General features: G+C 47.3%; 1 protein-coding gene across 1 annotated transcript in view; it reads left to right on the top strand.

Moving 5' to 3' along the window:
* Positions 1 to 19162, top strand: part of LOC144146529 (multidrug resistance protein mrp-7-like) — an 82238-nt gene that overhangs the window by 46455 nt on the left and 16621 nt on the right. Inside the window, exons 12-14 of the mRNA XM_077678471.1 lie at positions 2113 to 2423; positions 15135 to 15461; positions 18535 to 18639. Coding sequence (XP_077534597.1) covers positions 2113 to 2423; positions 15135 to 15461; positions 18535 to 18639 — 743 coding nt within the window. The remainder of the gene's footprint in view (positions 1 to 2112; positions 2424 to 15134; positions 15462 to 18534; positions 18640 to 19162) is intronic.

Genomic DNA, 19162 nt, shown 5'->3' with positions numbered 1-19162 from the left:
CAGGTGCCGCCACCCTCTCCTTCGCCGTCGCAGCTACGAAGAGTTGCAGACCGCATTTGTTTTCATTTTTCCCTTAGCTTGTCGCTTGCCCGCGCTTCCCATGATGTGCCATTTCTCCTCCTATACTTGCTCCGTGGTTCGGGCAGACACTTCTTCAGCTTCCGCTCTTCTTCCTCTGAGCGAACGACATACGTCCGTCCCGTCGCGAGTAAAATCCTGGGAAGACTCGAGCTTTAAATAGCGGACAAACATGTGGCTGTCGGTCTCCCTCCGGCATCGTCAACCTTAACCACTCTCCCCCATTCCCAAAACTTCTCAAACCAGAACTCCAATCCCTCCCAAGCCCAAGCTACTCGACCACGGCGAACAGGTGACAGGTCGCATTGAGCCGCGAAACGTCCAAGTTTAAATGTCCCACCAGCCCATTGGGCTGGTGGGATATGCGCCTAGCTGTACGTACACACACCTGTATGCCACCCCAATCCGTGCACGCATAAAGAAGTAGCCAAATACACCGTGAAATACACCGGCGAAGATGTCGTTCAGAAAACCTGCCAAGCTCAAAAAAAAATTATAAGCTCGCGTTGGCGCACCAACTGGGTTTTTTTCTCTTCATGCGAAAGATTTTGGGATCTACTCCCCGAGGTGGAATGCGAGGCTGTTACAGCGGCGGCTACACGTTCGGCGGCCGCGTCTTTTCATATTTTTTGCGCTCATTCGCGCTTGTGTTGATTCTCCGCAATCGTACGATAACCGTGCTATCGCTGTTACAAGCCGATTGTGAAACTTGTGAACGGCATTAGTTATGATTATGAGGTTTAACCCGACGACACTACACAGGCGGTTAGGCGGGCTTTATAGTGGATGGCTACGGAATAATTTTCACCACCTGGCGATCAATTATGTGCACACGACGAAACCTCGAAAACCCAGGCCTTACGCTTATCGCCTTCAGCAGAGAAGCGGCCGCCGCAGCCAGGAATTGAACCCGCTTCCTTGGGCTCAGTAGCACAATGCCTTAGCCACTCAGCCACAACTCGCGAAAGAGGCAGCAGCGGTTGCGAGGTGAATAAAAGCGGTGACAGAGGGTTGGGATGTGCCACGAAGGAGAACCAGAGAGGCGCCGAGGAAAGTGGCTTCACCGGAATGACAATCGGGGGGTTAGACATATACTGCTGCGCAGGAAAAACAAAAAGCGCGATGGCTGAGAATGCTACCAAGGTGGTTTGCGGAATGCAGCCGAAAGCGGACGAGTGACACTACTTTGAAGAATGCATGGTGTTTAGCAATCGCGACAAATGCGCACGGCAGCATTGGAAGGCTAACACGCACCAATGGGTCCCCACTATTCTTGTTCTCCGGCAATTACACTGCCTATTAGCGGCAATACCCGAACGCCGTGGTGGAGAGCGCAATATGCTGATAGGATAACCACATGGAGGGCGGCACGTGCTCGACGAAAGTATGCACCGAAGGAGCGCGAAAAAGTAAGCGTACAGGTGCCGTAAAAAGTAATTGCAACAGAGTCTCGTAACTTTAGAGGAATTTATTCTTCCGGAAACTGCCCTGCTGCGTTGGCATGCGTTCAAATGAGTCCCCCCTAACTGAAAAAGCTCCCTGTAAACCGGTAATGGCTATCACAAAGCCAGTAAGGCAAACATTTTGTGATATTCAGAAATCCTTGTTCGAATTACTTTTGACTGCAGCTGTACATGGCTTCCTACGACCCGATTTGTGCGTTCAATTTTCTCCTAAGTGTATTCAAGTTAGTGATACATATAGTGCTCAATGTTTCAAGTTTCCTCACCAAACACTTGCTTTGGGAACCTTTCATCGCCTTCGCTTCTGAAGCGCTAGTTTGTTGCCAAGCTGTGTGTATTATGTTTAAGCAGAGTATGGAACATACTCCAGACCCGTATATTTAGAAAAGGACCTATGGTGCATACGTATTTACGCTGGCGCCTTGTTTCGCCTGTATTTGAATGTCCCGCTTGAAATAACAAGTCAAGCCGGTGTTAAGGACCCACACGTTTCACAAAGTGTCCTTTAGCATTTTTCACTTCCCTTGAAATACTAACTGCACATTGTGGGATGGTGTGGGTCTCTATGCAGCTGTCTTCAGGTTGGGAGCTGGTACTTTGCTGGCTGGTGCAACTCGACGCTGTTCTCTGAAGTTACACTCCGAGATGCTGCGGCGGATCGCGGGTAGTCCAGTGTCTTTCTTCGACGCCACTCCCCGCGCAAGGATCCTCAACCGCTTCTCCACGGATCTTGAAATTAATGACACTCGCGTGTTCGTGTCCTACAAACAGCTGTTCCAGAACTTGCTGTGTGTTGTGACGCGCTTGGGCGTAGTTGGCAGTCAAGCACCTGTAGTTTTTGGCCTCGCCTGTGGTGCAGAGGTTGTGCTCATTTTTGCCATGGTAAGTATCGCCATTCCACTTTTTCCAATTTTTAAATTTCAAAAATTTCCATTAGGCTTGTGCTCACGTAGGCCAAATATCACAAATAACTACGCTTTGCACAGATTCTCAGTATCATCAATATTTCTATCGTAATTTTTTTAGACCAGTAAAAGATTACCAAAAGAAATTCATTATTCGATAATTCGACCGATAATTCGATGCGTCACTCGGATTGCGTACCTCCTTTGAATTGTACGTTTCTTCATGGTCATTCTAGCTCATACAACACAAAATTATGGAAGAGAACTGCTAAAAAGAAGTCGTTGTAATTCTCGCTATCCCGACAACTTGAGTTGGCATGTTGATAGACTAATATCTAGCCTTTAAGTTAGATGATCGTAACGTTGAGACTAATGAGATGCGAAGCATTGTCAACCTTAAGCAACGTTAAAGCTGCAGGTAAAACGTTGGGCACTTAAACGTAACTTACGCCAAACTTTGGGCCATCGCATAACCAAGGAGGTGCGTCTAGCTGCAGCACAAACTCTAAATTCACCACATGACCCCTCGCAGAGATGATGACGTCATTCTGGCGCAGGCCTCCAATCGCAGCTAGCGAGACATAAGGTCTGCACACACCCGGGTTTGGCTGAGAATGAGGATTCTTTAACAGCAGAGTTCTTTAAGCTGACAAAAATCCGTCCTCCCTAGCAAAAAGCCCCGAAGCCTCAAGAAAAAAGTATGGTAGACGAGGTCCCCGGAATAAAACCTCGGACATTTGCGCCGTGCAACCGGCCACCTAGCCACTGCGCCACCTCAAAGTCGCGAGGGGTAGGAGATAGCAGCCGCGGGGAACAATAACGTGTTCAGCCAATTGGAAACAAAAGAATCTGTGGAAATTTAGAAAATTGTCTGCGAATGCATAGCATTATTATACCGATTGTCTACAACGGTAGTTTTTTACAGCCACTTTTTTGGTTTTTCTAAATCCTGCGCGACCAATTATCCCCATTTACGCTATTATAACGAGTAAAGGTAGAACTTTCGCTAAATCTGCATTATTGTGCAAATGCATGGCGTTGCACGGTTCGCCATTTCCCGTAACTTTTTATATTTATCGCTTTTTTGTTTTTCAATATTTCGATAGACCAATTATCTCCATTTACGTTATCATAACGACGCCTGGTGGAAGTTTCGCCAAATCTTCATTAATGTGGAAATGCAGCAGGGCGTTATGGGTTTAGCCATTTTCCTTATCGTTCTTTTTTACTGTTTAGTTTTTCAAAATTCTGTTCTACATTTTATATTCATGTGCATTCTCATAACAATTGCAGGTGGTATTTTCGCGAAATCTGCACTATTCCGGCAAGGGAGGGTGCTACGCGGTCAGTCATTTTCCCCGTTATTCTTTAATATTTTTCCTACTTTCGATTTTTACAAAGTAACGTTAGACCAGTTATCTCCTTTTACGCTACTATAACGAGTACTGGCGGCACTTTCGCGACATCTTGATTATTGTGGAAATGCAGGGCGTTACTGGTTAGCCCTTTTTCCATATTTTTATATTTTTCTTATTTTCTAGTTTTTCACAATTTTGTTGGACCACCTATCTCCATTTACACTCTTGTGACGATTACATGTAGAACTTTCGTGAAATCTGCATTATTGTGGGAATACATGGCGCACGGTGAACCATTTTCCGTAATTTTTTTATATTTTCCCGATTTTTTATTTTTTCAAAATTTTGTTCGAACAATGATCTCAATTTACGGTACAATAAGAAGTGCAGGCGGAATTATTGCCATATATTCCTTATTGGGGAAATGCAGGGCGTTACAGGGCTAGGCATTTTTTATAACTTCTCTATATTTTTCTCCTTTTGTAGTTTTTCAAAATTTTGTTGACTGATTATGTCCGTTTACGCTATTATAACCAGTGCAGGAGGAACTTTCGTGAGATCTTTACTATTATGAAGATGCAGGGCGTTACACGGTTAGCCTGTTTGTATAAATTTTATATTTTTTAATTTTCTAGTTGTTCAATATTTTGTTTAGCCGACTGTCTCCATTTACGCTGTTATCATTATTACAGGTGGAACGTTCGCGAAATCTTCATTTTTGTAGAAATGGAGGGCGTTACACGGGTAGCCATCTTCCATAACTTCGTTATGTTTTTCTTATTTTTTAGTTTTCAAAGTGTCGTTCGACCTATTATCTCCATTTCCGCTATTAAAACGATTGTAGGTGGAACTGTCGTAAAATTTTTATTCTTGTAGAAATGCAGGGCGTTAGGAGGTAAGCCTTTTTCTGCAATTTTTAGTATTTTTCTTATTTTCTAGTTTTTCAAAATTTCGTTCCACCAATTATCCTCATTTACGCTATTATGTATTTAGAGGTGGAACTTTCGCGAACTATTGATTATTGGCGAAATAGAGGGCGTTACACGGCTAGCCATTTTTCATAACTTCTTTATATTTTTCTTGTTTCCTAGTTTTCCAAATTTCGTTCACCCATTGTGTCCATTTACGCTATTATAACCAGTGCAGGTGGAACTTACGCGGAATCTTTATGATTGTGAAAATGCAGGGCGTTCCACGGTTAGCCTTTTTGTTTAATTTTTTATGCGTTTCTTTTTTTTTAGTTTTTCAATATTTCGTTAACCAAATTGTCTCCATTTACCCTGCTATAACGATTACAGGTGTAACTTTCGAGAATTCCGTATTATTGTCCCAGGCTCTCCACAGAAGCGTGAAAGTTAAGAAAAATGTGTCCGGTCAAATAAGTGAAGCCTAGTGGGATGTGGGAAGGTGTTGATCGGCAGGGCACGCAATAGTCTTTCCTGATCCCTCTGTAACAATTTGTGGGGTGAAGAGTATGTTTTACGGGACAGCCTATGGTGCTGCGTAATTTCCTGGTATGCGAAAAGAGGTTGCATGCGCTCGGGCACGGCTTCGGCTTCACCAGCCCTGGCTCGGCAGCTCAAACCTCGAGCCACGAGGTTGGCGATCTCGTTGCCGGAGATTCCGCCGTGAGCCGTGCCCATAGAATCCTGACTGGTATCGTTGGTGGTCTCGGATTGAATAGTCGAAGTGTTGTGACGTGCAAACGACCGTTGGCAAAGTTGCGGCACGCCTGCTGAAAGTCTGAGATTATAACTTTGGCGTCGCTTTGGCTAAGCGCAGGTGCTATCGCCGCTTCCTCGGCTTGGAGAGGGTTGTGTCCGGGTATTGAGATGCTGCACCTGTGCTGCTAATTTGAAACGACGGCGGCTGCCATGGCTTCTCTCCCGGGGTAACAGGCTGCGTCTGTGTAGGCGGTTGATGGTACATCTCCGTACAACCTAAATACTGTCCGGCTCAGGCTTCTTTGCGATCCTCGTGATGCACAGGGTGCATATTGCATGGTAAGATGGGTACTATGAAGTGTTTCCTAATGGAGTGGGGTACGTTTCCAGTAAGGATAGGTGGGTGGCTGAGTGGGGCCGACAGCGCCAGGCGTGACAGCCATGTGGCCTCAGATTTTGAATTGCAGCGGTAACTTCGTGAAGATGAAGATCCTCGTCGATAAGCTCGTTTTGGCTGCCGGTGTATGGGGGCCATGGCTACGACGATTGCGCAGGGAAATACTGGGCTTCGAGAGCCAAAACGAGATCCGCTTCACTGCTGGTAATTGGTGAATGACTCTGGCCATGTTGTGGTGGGATTCCGTCCTACTGCCTGTCGTAATGATCAAATACCACAGCAGTTTCCAAGTTTTGGAGGTGCTCGCCTCATCGCGTACCGCTCGCCCAGGCGTGGTCAACCCACAACGGAGCTTCGAAGTGGACGCTCCGTTCCTTGGGTAAGAATGCCTGCTGATGAAGCGACTGCGTCCACAACACCCTTTGCCATCGTGTCTCTTCTCCGGGAGCCTGGCATGTCCACCGGGATGGACGACGCTCATGTGGGGTCTGGCTCAGTCTCTTCAAGCGTGTTAGCGCTCACAACAGGTGGGATCCCACCATCATGCTCGCGAATCTCATCTTTTACCTGAAAGAGGAAATTCCTGCACTCAAGTGGTTCGAGACGCACGACACCGAGTTGACCAGCTGGGAAGTATTCAAAACGAAGTTGCGAGACATGTTCGGAAAGCCTCTTGGTCGCTAGGTTTCTGCCCGCAAGGAGTTGGCATCGCGCGCCCAGACGTCGATCGAATCGTTCGTCACATGTATGAGGGACGTCTTGGCCCTTTTCACGAAGGCTGACAGCATTATAGCGGAGTCCGACAAAGCGGGACACATACTGAAGGGCATTCCCGACGACGCATTCCACCTTTTATATGCAAAGACTGCGCTCCTGTGGATACTATCATTAAGGAATGCCCGCGATTCGAGGAGACCGAAGGATGCCGTATAGCCAACAACGTCACATGACTTCCGCACAGCGCAGCGACATCTTCGTGTCAAGATGGCAGCTTACCAGCACATCTTCCACGCGTACAAGATCACATTCCGTCGTCAGCGGATATCACCAAAATCGTGCGCCGAGAACTGGAGGCTATGACCCCTACTATTGCAGTGCCATACACGCCCGATCGGCCAGAGCTCCCCACCGTTTCCGTCATCCAAGCCGTAGTCCGCGATGAAAGAGCCAAAATGGGCGTTCACCCTGTGTGCGCGATTAGCTCTCGGTTCTGACAAGGGTTCAGGTCACCCGGTTCCCCCAGTTAACATCCTCCTCCACGATACCAACACCGTAACCTCACTGAGTGGCGTACCCCGCACGATAAACCAATCTGTTTCAATTGCTCCTGAGTTAGCCAAATCGGCCGGTACAGTCGCAGCCGCAGGGTCTCGTTCTTCCGCAACAAGTACGCCGAATATAGTCCTCCACCACCCTTTGGCTACTCCGTAGACCGGCAGAACCGCTTCTCTTCCCGTCCTGAGCTGAACCAGACCTATTCCTAGCAGTCCCACCACCCGATTCAGCCGTTCGCCGTCGCCCCAAAGCTGCCAGTCCCAATCACCACAGCCTCGCCGCCCATCCCCGACGTTCGAATACTCTCGGCCTCCGGCGGTAAGCTAGGCAATGCAGCTCCTGGAGATGGCGCTGCATTCCTGACCCGGCCCGAAAACCCTCTGCCTCCTTTTTCGACGATAAACAACTTGCTGAACGTTCACATTGACGTTGTACAAGTTACTGCATTGGTTGACACGGGAGCGCACATATCCGTAATGAGTTCTCAACTTCGCCGCCGTCTACGCAAGGTCCTCACGCCAGCACCATTACGAGTTGTGCGAGTCGCCGATGGAAGGACACCTGCTGTTGCCAGTTTGTGTACTGCTCGCGTGAGAATTGCTGACCACACAATACGTGCGATGTTTACCGTACTCGACACGTGCCCCCATGACCTGATCCTCGGCCTATATTTCCTCTCTGAGCACGCGGCTCTCGTTGACTGTGCCAGAGAAGTAGAGAAGTTCTCCGGCTTGAGCTCCCTCTTGCTTCGGCCGCTGCCGCCGTTCTCCATCCTCGCTTCTGTTCAACTGAGCATGTTCGCTTGCCGGTGTAAGTCCCACCAGCACGCAGACATATGGACGTCGCAGTTGTGACTTACGTCCTTATGTCTGCGTGCCCTACTGTTCCGGACGTCGTGTCCCCATTCAACGATGTGCTTCTCACGCGACGTGTCACCCTTCCTCACACCGTCGTGACGGTGATAACCACGTGCATCTTCTTTTCCTAAACTTTGGGTTTTCTTCCGAAGCTCTTCCCGAAGGAATTTCATTGGCTGTCCCGTTTCCATTTACTGACTTCGAGGTTTGTTTCCTAACTGCGGACGGCCCGGCAGGTCTTGCCACCTCTGTGCTGGAATTGACTAATTACCGCGCATGATTGCTCCAGATCTGTCGCGGACACATACCCAAGGGGTCTCATCTTGTGGCATCCTACAGAAACATATTTGATTTCGGCAACCGACCCTTGCGCCACACAACACCCGTCAAGCATCGTATCCGCCCTGGCGATGCTAGCCCAGTCCACAGGCGGCTCTACCGCGTTTGTCAAGTGGAGCGCTGCGCTATTCAACAAGAAGTGGACAAGATGGATAGCAAAGACGTCATGAAACCTTCCTACAGTCCTTGGGCGTCGCCAGTCGTGCTAGTGAACAAGAAGGACGGCACAGCTCTTTTGTGTCGATTAACGTCATCTCAACAAAGTGTCTAAGAAGGACGTTTATCCATTACCTCGGATTGACGACGCACTGGACGGTGTGCAGGGCGCCACATATTTCTCCTCCTTTGATCTGCGCTCAGGATACTTGCGGATAGCTCTAGGCAAGATGGAGCGTGAGAAGACAGCTGTTATTACACCCGACAACATATACCAATTTAAGGCCATGCCATTCGGGTTGTGCAATGTCCTTGCCACCTTTGAGCGCAAGATGAACTCGTTACTCCTCGGCTCCAAGTGGTCCACGTGTTTCTGTTACTTGAATGATGTTGGTGTTTCTCCCACCTTTGAAACACATCTCCAGCGCCTTTCTGACATCCTCGGCGTCTTGTACAAGGCGGGAATTCAGCTGAGAACTGTAAAATATCATTTTGCCAGCCGCCAACTTGCGATTTTTGGCCACCTAGTGAACGCTGCTGGTGTACAGCCAGATCCGGAGAAAATCCATGCGGTCAAGAACTTTTCTTTCCCGGTCTCGTCAAAACACGTCCGTAGTTTTGTGGGACTGTGTTATTACCACCGGCGGTTCTTAAAAAAATTTGAAACCATAGCCCGTCCCCTCACGGTTCTACTCAAGCCAAACTCCACATTCTCCTCGGGCACCGTCCAAGCCGCTGCCCTCTCGAGGCTCGTCTCCCGCCTCACGACTGCACCAATCCTTGCTCACTTTGACCCCTCGGCCCCGACTGAAGCTCGAACTGATGCAGGTGGCTATGGCATAGGCTCAATTTTGGCTCAACAGCAAGACGGCCCTGACCGAGTAATCGCTTACGCCAATCGTCTCCTGTCCCGGCCTGAACGCCAGTCCTCAATAACAGAGCGTGAGGGTATTGCCCTTGTGTTGGCTGTGGGTAAATCCCGCCCCTACCTATGTGGTAGGCCATTTAACGTTGTGAGTGATCACCGCGCTCTATGTTGGCTTTCGTATCTAAAAGATCCAATCGGGCGCCTGAGTCGAAGGGACTGCGCCTCAAAAAGCATACGTTCGCAGTCGCTTACAAGTCAGAACGGCTTCACAGAGACGCGGAGTGCTTCTCTCGCCGTCCGGACGATCCACTGACCAATACATACTAAGGCTCGCAAACCTACGTGCTTGCAGTTTCTGACTTCTGTCGCATAGCAGTTGGACAACGCACCGAAACCTCATTACGCACCCTATACCCAAAGAGCGTTGTTCTGCACAATGGGGTGTTATATCGTCGCAACTTCCAACCGGACGAGCCTCACTTACTCCTCGGTGTTCTTGAGCACATGAGGCTCGACGTACTCCATCAGCGTCACGACGAGCCTACGGCTGGTCACTTAGGAATGGCTCGTACTTACGACCGCGTCAGCCGCCGCTTGTTTTGGCCCGGGCTTTACCGCACCGTTCGCCGCTACGTTCGATCGTGCAACCTGTGCCAACGCCCCCGGTCCTCCCCGCCGGTCAGCTTGAACCGCTGGAGGTACCACTGAGCGATTTTATCGCGTTGGCTTCTACCTTGCTAACCATTTACTTTGTCAACATCGGGCAATTGCTGTATTACAGTCACTACAGATTACGCGACTCGTGATGCTATCACGCGAGCGCTCCCGACTGCCTGCACAACGGACGTTGCCAACTTTCTCCTCCACGACGTGATCCTGGATCACGGTGCACCCCGACAGCTACTTACGGATCGTGGCCGCTCCTTCTCGTCACGCGTCATCGACGATCTTCGATCCTGTTCTTTCAAACACAATGATTACCGCCTAGCATCCCCAAACTAATGTACTTACGGAAAGGCTCAACAGGACGCTCACCGATAGACAATCAATGTATGTGTCATCCGATAACCGTGACAGGGACGCTCGCTCCCTTGCGTGACATTCGCTTGCAATTTTTAGAGGCACGATGCTGCGCGTTACTTGCGATTTTACATTTTATTCGCCAGAGAGCCGAGATTGCCTATGGACGTCTTGTTTACCGAATCAACTGCATCATTCACTGAGTACGCATGCGATGTCATAGCAAAAGCTAATTTGGCCCGCTAAGTCGCTTGTGCAAGTCTTTCTGTATCGCAGGCTGTCCAATAGGCTCGCTACGATCACGACCACCGTCCGACCCACTTCTCTCCTCGTTCTCGTGTCTTCACGCGGAACCTTTTACGGCGTGTTGGCATCTCTGAGAGGCTCCTATCTCGATACGCGTGCCCTTATTGCATCGTTCGCCAAGTTACTGACGCGACATACGAAGTTGTTCCTGTTGGCACCCCACCTTCACGTTGACACCCGCCGGCTGATGTCCACGTCGTATGCCTCATGCCATACTGCTCTGGCGACCCTGCTACAACCGCTCCTCCTGCATGTAGGTGGCACCGAGACGAAGCTTCCATTGCCGGAAGGGTCATGCACCATACCCTTCTGAAGGAAGAATTGCAGACGACGAGGGCAAGGAACCGTAGAGCGCACAACGAAGAAAAAGCTCGGTGCTCGGTTCGGCCAGCCGTTTGCTACGCCACTACCTCTCATCAGTTTCCCATCTCCTAAATACAGCTACATCGTCACACGACGTGTCCGCGTCGTCTTGTAACAATGTTTTTCAACGAATGTTAAGATACCGCTGTTTTGTTTTTTGTACAAGTTGTCTCTTGCGCATATATGACAGTAAGCTATCCGTAAGCCAGGGATTGTGTAGAGCTGCGAATTTCTTATGGCATTCAATTTGCGTTGTAGAAAGTTGTTGACACTGCTGTATAATAAAAATGAACTCACTATACGCGCCGTCTGCGTCGGTGATTAGTGCAGGGCGTGACCAGGGAGCATTGACGCCGAGTTGGATATACTTCTCTTTGTTTAATAAAGTCCTAAAAATGAACGGGAATTATAAACAGCATCACACAGAAGACCAAGGAAGATTGGATAATGATCAGTTATGTCGCTCGATGATTCCAGAATCTTGGGACTAAATTGAATTATGGTCAATGTGTGTGCTTGTGTTGCCTGTAGAAAACCTCGTTGGGTAAGAAACTAAGGATTCAAAACAATACCCATGAAATCAATAAGTGCATTCGATGGTGGCAAGGTTGTCACTGCTTAGAAGGTTGATTTTGATATCACCTAATACGGCCTTTTTATTTTCGAGCGATACTGTGGCTAGTAGTTAATAAGTTTAAAGTAAAATACCGATACTGATGATGATGGTGACCGATTGACGCAGCCTAGGTTGATTTTATTTCGCCGAGGTGAAGCGAAATTCGCATCAATTTCGATCCATACAGATTCCCAATTTGCTATTGACAGATTTAGACCCCTTCTTCGCTTGTAGATATGCGTAGGTATGTAGATATGTAATGTAGATGTGTAGATGGGCGTAGATACGAAAATTGTGGAAACGCTTTGGTTAATTGCGTCTTCGTTACAGTAATCATCTACAAAAGACGGAATGCCGAACAAGTTTTTATCATCATTTGATAGCTAAGTCTTAGAAACGCAGATGAATAAAAACCTATGGTTTGTCCTCGATAAGAGCGAAAGTACATCGTGTTGATGGTTTTTCAGGCTTCGCACATTGAAGGGTATGGCCGATGACGATGAATCAGAAGAATTGATCTGGTTGATCGAGTAATAGGTACGCAGTCATTTTGGGCGTAAACACGAAGTGGCATCACGGAGCATGCCCAGTCCATTCAAACACGGCTAGGAGTCGGTCAGTATCATCACGGAACACCTTGGCGTTTTTAGACTGTCTAGCCTTATTAAGGTAGTAGTTGGTCCAAAGGAATTGCCGTCCTTTCTCCTTTTTTAGAGCGAGGGCTCGGGCCGACAGTCTTTTATTATCAGCAGTAAAGTGTTCATTTGCAAAAAACAGGGTAACTACGCGCTCCAGCGATTACGAGCTCCTTTGCACTGGGCTTACCGTCAACACATTTGCAATAAAATTTTGTTTCTTTGCCCGAGAGCAGAAACGAACGAGGATGCTTTGGTTTTGGGGGGGCTTTGTAGGAACGCGGTGAGCTACATCAATGTCGCTGTCAGTAACTGAGCAGCCGATCATAGATCCCACTTTCTTGGCAATCACGCCGCACAGGTGACCCTGAGTACAAGAAACACCCCTTAGCTAAACGCTATTCAGCCGAGAACACTGCTCTAGCTGGGACACACGTTTGCTCAAGCCCTCGGATCTTGCCTGCAACGCATTGTTAGCCCCAACAAAACGGGCGTTTTCCGCATTTCCTTCCTTTAAAACCCCAGTCAGCCTTTCGACGCTCGAGATCAGGTCAGTCAGTTCAGCATGTACAGAACCTTCTCCCGGTTTCAAGGACGGCATCTTTGATTTCAATTTCTCAAGCAGTTGTCCAAACAAGGTCATCTTGATTAGGGCCGGATGCAGCCTCTAGCTGTTCAATGCGTTTAGCGAGTTCCGCGCAAGTAGGCGTCTTGTAGGATAGCTCTAAGAAAACAGCAATGCACTACATCAGTTCAAGAACTCAATGCTGGAGTGGCGGAAATGGCCTAAGATGCAAGAGAGCTAGAGATTACACTATGGAGATTGCACAAAAGTTGCAGTTCAATTTAAACATGAAACGAAAACTTGAGACGACCGCCGGTATTGAACCACCGTCCTTAACATCACAGAGCTATGACCAAACTCCTACACCGCAACAACAGACGCTTGCGCGGCGCTACCCTGGTCCAAAATGTTCGAATGTTGCCGGATGCCGCTATAGCCACGCCTGCCACGCTGAGCTAGAGCACCCTCAGATGGCACTGCGTTAATTCTTCCTCTATCCCTCTGCCACTTGTTGCGTGCGCATTCCACACCGACGCTGTCAGAGCACATTCATGTAAGGAACACGTGCAACTGCGGTGTGAAGGAACCCAGGCATTCCTCTCCTCTTGATGCTGACCCCTTTCCAACTAGTTTCTTTTTGCACATGCGCGCTGGTCTCTGCGAACTGCCATATCCTTTACACCAAAGGGCGGAATATTTTAGTAAACGTACAGACTTTGTCAAAATTTTGGGGGTCACGGCGACCGAGGCCTAACCAGGCGCGTGGCCGAGCAGGGGCCCTGCGCTTGCCGCTGTCGGCTGGTTGCGCGACTAGAGAGCGAGGATAACTTTCGCTCTTGCTTTAGTAGTGTGTCCGGCGCGACAAGTGCTGCGCAAGGTGCCTGCGCTGAAGCGAAGTGCGCCTGCTCTGCTTCACTTATCGCGCCAGCCATAGTACAAAAGGAAGAGCGAAAGTTCCCCTCACTCTCTTTAGCCGCTTTATCAGCCGACAGCGGCAAGCGCAGCGCCCCTGTTCGGCCGCGCGCCTGCTCCGGCCACAATCGCCGTGGCCCACAGAATTTTGACCAAGACTGTACCAGACTTGGGAGTAATGAAATAACAGTAATGAAATTACAGTAATTAAATTACTTTTTGCTGTTGTGAGAAATGTAATGAATTACTTTTGAGAGTTGGTAATTTAGTAATGTAAAGAATTACTTCAGGCCAGTAATTTCATGAAAATTACTTATTACTTTCCCACTTACTTTTTACTACGATATAGCCTGTCCGCTTCTCTTACGGCATAAAAAGTTGACCAAGAAAAGTTGACCAAGTAGAGTTTCGATGCTCAGATAATCTCTGGGCATTGGAACTCTACGAACGCGAAGGAAACAACGCTTCGAAGAGAGCTCTGCCTGCTTTCTGGCTCCCCTTCATTCTCTTTTCATGTCTTCTGGAAATGCCGTGGCGACAGTCAGTCGGGTTAAACGAAAACGTGCAGATTGTGTTGAAGGCTTCGTTACACCGGTCACTGGTGTAAGCGAGCTGCTAGGAAGGCGCGTTTTTTCATCCGGCGGGGATAAGCAAGGAAGCGCGCGAACAGTTTCTCTCGTCGCTGCAAAGCATTGCCCGAGTTCCTTCGAATATTTTGAACTCGTGCGGTCCTGAGAAGCTGGGCTTCTCAGGACTGGGCTTCAAGATGAGGAGGACCGGGCCCATTCAGTCGTCAAGCGATGTACTCGGGCGTTGGATCTTACTGTTTTCGAAGGGTACCCGAAAATGAAAAGGTTCAACACAACCCTGCCCTCATCCGCGCCAGCGGAGCGTCCTTTTAACATGGCAAAAGACACTCCGTCGTACAAACGAAACACCTTTCCGATGCTCACTTTGAATCGCAGCTTCCTCTGAGATGTAATAGATATATCTAACATATCAATGTATGCGCTGCAACTAAACTGTGCATAAGTTGGTCTATAAAGAAATATTTTTGAGATTGAAGTGTATATCTATATGAGTGCAAATAAAGTGTATATGAGTTGGTAGTACATGAGTGATGAATTTCTGTCAAAGTAATTTTAAAGTTTTTTATTACTTTTGAAAAGTAATAGTAATGTAATGTCATTACTTCTGGCAACCTGTAATATCTAGTGCCATTTAATTACATTTTAGAAAATTCCAGGAAAGTAATGAGTTATGTAATTTAATTACTTTTCGAAGTAATTTTGCGATCTCTGGAATGTATATGCCATTAGGAACCGGCTGCATTCTGGCCAGTCACTGTTCATTGCAGTGCTACGTCATCCGCGCCGCGATGATTGGGCGGCTGTACGAGAGCACCCGGGCTTCGCGGGTGCTGCACCAGCTGATGGAGACGCTGGACTGCGTCGGCCTCATTCGCTGCTACGGGGTGATGGACCAGTTCTGTGCTCACTTCCGGCGCCTCCTCAACGACTGCCTGGAGGCATTCAACGTCTTCGCGCTGTGTTTCGCTTTTACCCGCCTCCTCGTCACCGTCTGCGGAGTCTTCGTCGTCGTCCTCACGGTGCTCATCGTCATCGTACCAGGACAAGAGGACTCCGCGGCCAACACGGGCCTTTCGCTGCTGTCCTCGCTCACGGTACCACGGTATTTCTTCCTAGCTACTCACTCTAAACGGAAACTCAAAGTATAACAACGTTAACGTGCTTAAAGGAGCCATGAAGGCAAAATACAAGTTGGGTTTATTCAAAAGACGGCTTAGTCCCGATAACAATGATACCCATATCATCGCAATTTTCGAACAAATAACGGAGATATCAAAGAAAACGTGTGAAGCAGTTGCGACCCCCTAGCCAATTTTCCGCAACTTTTCTATGATGCCACGGAACCTTGTTTGTGCGATTGGCGGCCGCCTAACTGACCTGTCGCGACGACACATGACTGGACGTCTGTAATGGGGCCTCCAGTTCCATTTGACCGCTTCACTTGAATGCCAACGTGCAGTTAACGCACTGAAAATTATGTTTTATTGTTGGCCCGTATGACGTCACTCTTGCTCATAACACATCACTGTGGCGCAAAATTTGAACGTTTTTGAGGATTTCTTGCTTTTTTTCGTTAAAAAACATCTTTTGTGGCTGTAATAAAGCTGAGTGAGATACCGAACCTAGTTCTTTCAAATTAAACGAAGTTGTATTTTCTCTTCATGGCTCCTTTAAAGTTAGCTGCATAAACAATCTGAATGGCAGAGTAGGAAAATCAGACACTAAAATCTTTGGAAACGTGCAGAAAACGAGGTTCACAAAGAACCACGCGTTTTGACATCGGTACACGCCGGAATCGAAGGGAACGGCAGAGCCGACGAGGTGGCACCACGATACGGACGTAACTACAGCGCACTAAACTAAGCGAAGATCAGTTCATTTGCATATATACAACCACCCATGTAGGTTCCTCCCTTTTCTTGAGCGTCCCTCACCCGTAGCTCTCCAAGTTTTGCTTGAGGATTAAAGATCTGCAGAAATTGAGAGAATTGTCGAATAATACCAAGCATTCTTATGCCGCTTGTCTTGAGTGTGAGTTCTTTACAGCCATTTTTTTTCGTTTTCCTATATACTCTCCGACGAAGTATCTCCATTTACGCAATTATAACGATTACAGGAGGAACTTCATCGAACTTTGCATTATTGTGAAAATACAGGGCGTTATATTGTTCGCCATTTTCCGTAATTTTTTGTGCATGTTTCTTATTCATTGAGTTTTTTTTTTCAAAATTTTGGTCGCCAATTCTGTCTATTTACGGTGTTATAACGATTACACGTAGAACTTCCGCGAAATCCGCGTTGTTGTGGCAATGCAGGGTGTTACAAGGTTCGGCATTTCTCGTTTTATTATTCTTTCTTATTTTTAATATTTCAAAATTCCGTTCGAGCAATTATCTCTATTTACACTGTTATAACGATTACAGGTGGGACTTCCGTGAAATCTGCACTATTGTGGAAATGCGGTGTGCTATAACGGTCACCACTTTACGGATTTTTAATATTTATCTGATTTTTTTGTTTTTCAATATTTCGTTTGACCAATGATCTCCATTTACGCTGTTGTAACCATTACAATGGGAACTTTTACAAAATCGGCATTATTGTGGAAATTCAGGGGTCACCCGGACGCCACTACGCGTAGTTTTTTTTTATGTTTTTCATAATTTTCAGTTTTTCGAAATTTCGTTTGACCGATTATCTCCATTTACACTATATAAAGATTACGAGAGTGATTTCCGCGAAATCTGCAATATTGTGGAAATGAGGGGCATTTTACCGATCGACATTTGCCATAATTTTTGTTTCTTTTTAATTTTTTCGAAGAATTATCTTTATTGACGCTATTGTAACTGCTACTGGTGAAACGTCCTCGAAATCTGCATTATTGTGTAGATGCAGGGTGTTACATTGTTCCACATTTTCCGGCATTTTTTAACATTTCCCTTATTTTTAAAGACTGTAGTCTTTCTTGGGCTACTTAAACACCGAAAGTTTGGTCTGTCTGTCTGTCTGTCTGTCTGTCTGTCTGTCTGTCTGTCTGTCTGTCTGTCTGTCTGTCTGTCTGTCTGTCTGTCTGTCTGTCTGTCTCGTCTGTCTGTCTGTCTGTCTGTCTGTCTGTCTGTCTGTCTGTCTGTCTGTCTGACTCGATGCAGCCACCCGGCCAAAGTGATACGAAGTCTGCGCAACAGTCTTATATACTCAAAGCCAAATCTAAATGTCTAAGTCCGGTTTATATGTTCATACTTGCAAACATTGTAGAACAAGGCATTACGTAAATATAAGACAGAAAATTAATACACAAGGGATAATTACCCTGGTCCTTTATAAAAAAAATTGTAGATGCTTGATTTTTGCGAAATGAAATACTACCTAGACTGCAGGAAAATGAATAGCACTGTCACCTGCTGTCGCCCGCGCCACTATAGCTTTTGGCGGCATTGTAAGAAATCAAGCGGCAACAGTTACGAAAGTTTCCACTGGATAGCTTCCACGTTCTGCCTGGAACGCACGTGGATTAGGGCAACGCGTTCTATAAACATTGAAGTAGGACGCCTCGATTTACGCGCGTCTCCGCCGTACGGCAGCGCTGGCATCGAGGCTCCCGGCTTGGAGCAGTGGAACGCGGTAAATTTAAATTGACTTGAGCTAACCTTTGCCGTGTTTGAGAGGTGAGAGGAGAAAGGGAAAGGAGGCATTTACTTGGCAAATCTCGACAAAGTCTATCGTCTTTTGTCGAGATTTGCGCCGAAAGGAGCATATACTGCGGCCAATTTTTCGTTTGTCAAGATTTCGTTCGACCAATTACCTCCGTTTAAGATATTATAACGACTACACGAAGAACTTTCGCAAAATCTGCATTATTGTGTGAATGCAGGGTGTTTCGCCGTCGTGTCTGTGGGGGTCGGCAGCAAAGAATGCTAAACATTAGTAATTGAACGACGTATTACTTCGAAGTGATAACCCCGTTTTTGAAACTTTCCTGGCCCCTAATTCCGCCTCCCTTCCTTCAGCCATTGGCGCCTGCAAGAACATCATTCCGCTTCTACAGAAGTTTGTCAAAACGAATGATAGGTAAATTATTAGGACTAGAAATAACGTCACGTATCACGGTGCACCCCAGGAAACGAAATTGTTGTCTGATGTTCTACTACAAATCGATCTGCACAGGTTCCCTTCGCAATGTCGGGAGCTTTCGTTGTCATCTTTTGGAGCATTCAAGGAGGCGTTGCTTTCGAGCGGGCTCTGGAATACACGGAGTTGCCTATGGAGCAGGTGAGACTTTTCAGAGAGGTTTACTGCGCTCCCTTAGACACTGCTTCCGCAGACATCGCCCCTTCGCGTTTACACAAACTGCCAGCAATTCCAGGGCGAGCAAAGCATAGATAAGGTGCGAGAAAAAACCGCCACTCAGTTCGCCCGACGGCTTTGCTGTACGGCCCCTACTTTCAGAATCACAATTAAAGATTTCAAGCTTATCACAATAGCACAATTTCCGCAGGGCGAAATTGCAGTCGCAGCCGGAAGAGTGCTGTTGCTGGAGATCACCTATGGTGGGGACTTCATGGAACTTTACTGCGCAACTGTTAGTCAAGAAATGAACAGTTAAGCAGCCAGGAATCCTTGAAATCAGGTAGAAAACATTGATGTGACGCAAAGGGTGGGTCTCAATGTAGTGTACAGGGTATTTCCACGCAATCTTCAGTTGTTTTGTGGCGCAGTGCAATAAAGCCTCATGCTGGCTCAAACTTTTGGTTTAACAGTTGAACTACCATATCAAGTTGTAGGCACGATTTGT

Source organism: Haemaphysalis longicornis, unplaced genomic scaffold, assembly GCF_048455015.1.
Source record: "Haemaphysalis longicornis isolate Haplotype H1 unplaced genomic scaffold, Haemaphysalis longicornis Haplotype H1 scaffold_7, whole genome shotgun sequence".
In the NCBI taxonomy this organism is placed as follows: domain Eukaryota; kingdom Metazoa; phylum Arthropoda; class Arachnida; order Ixodida; family Ixodidae; genus Haemaphysalis; species Haemaphysalis longicornis.
Note: the sequence above shows the minus strand (reverse complement) of the source record. Positions and strands in the feature narration are given on the sequence as shown.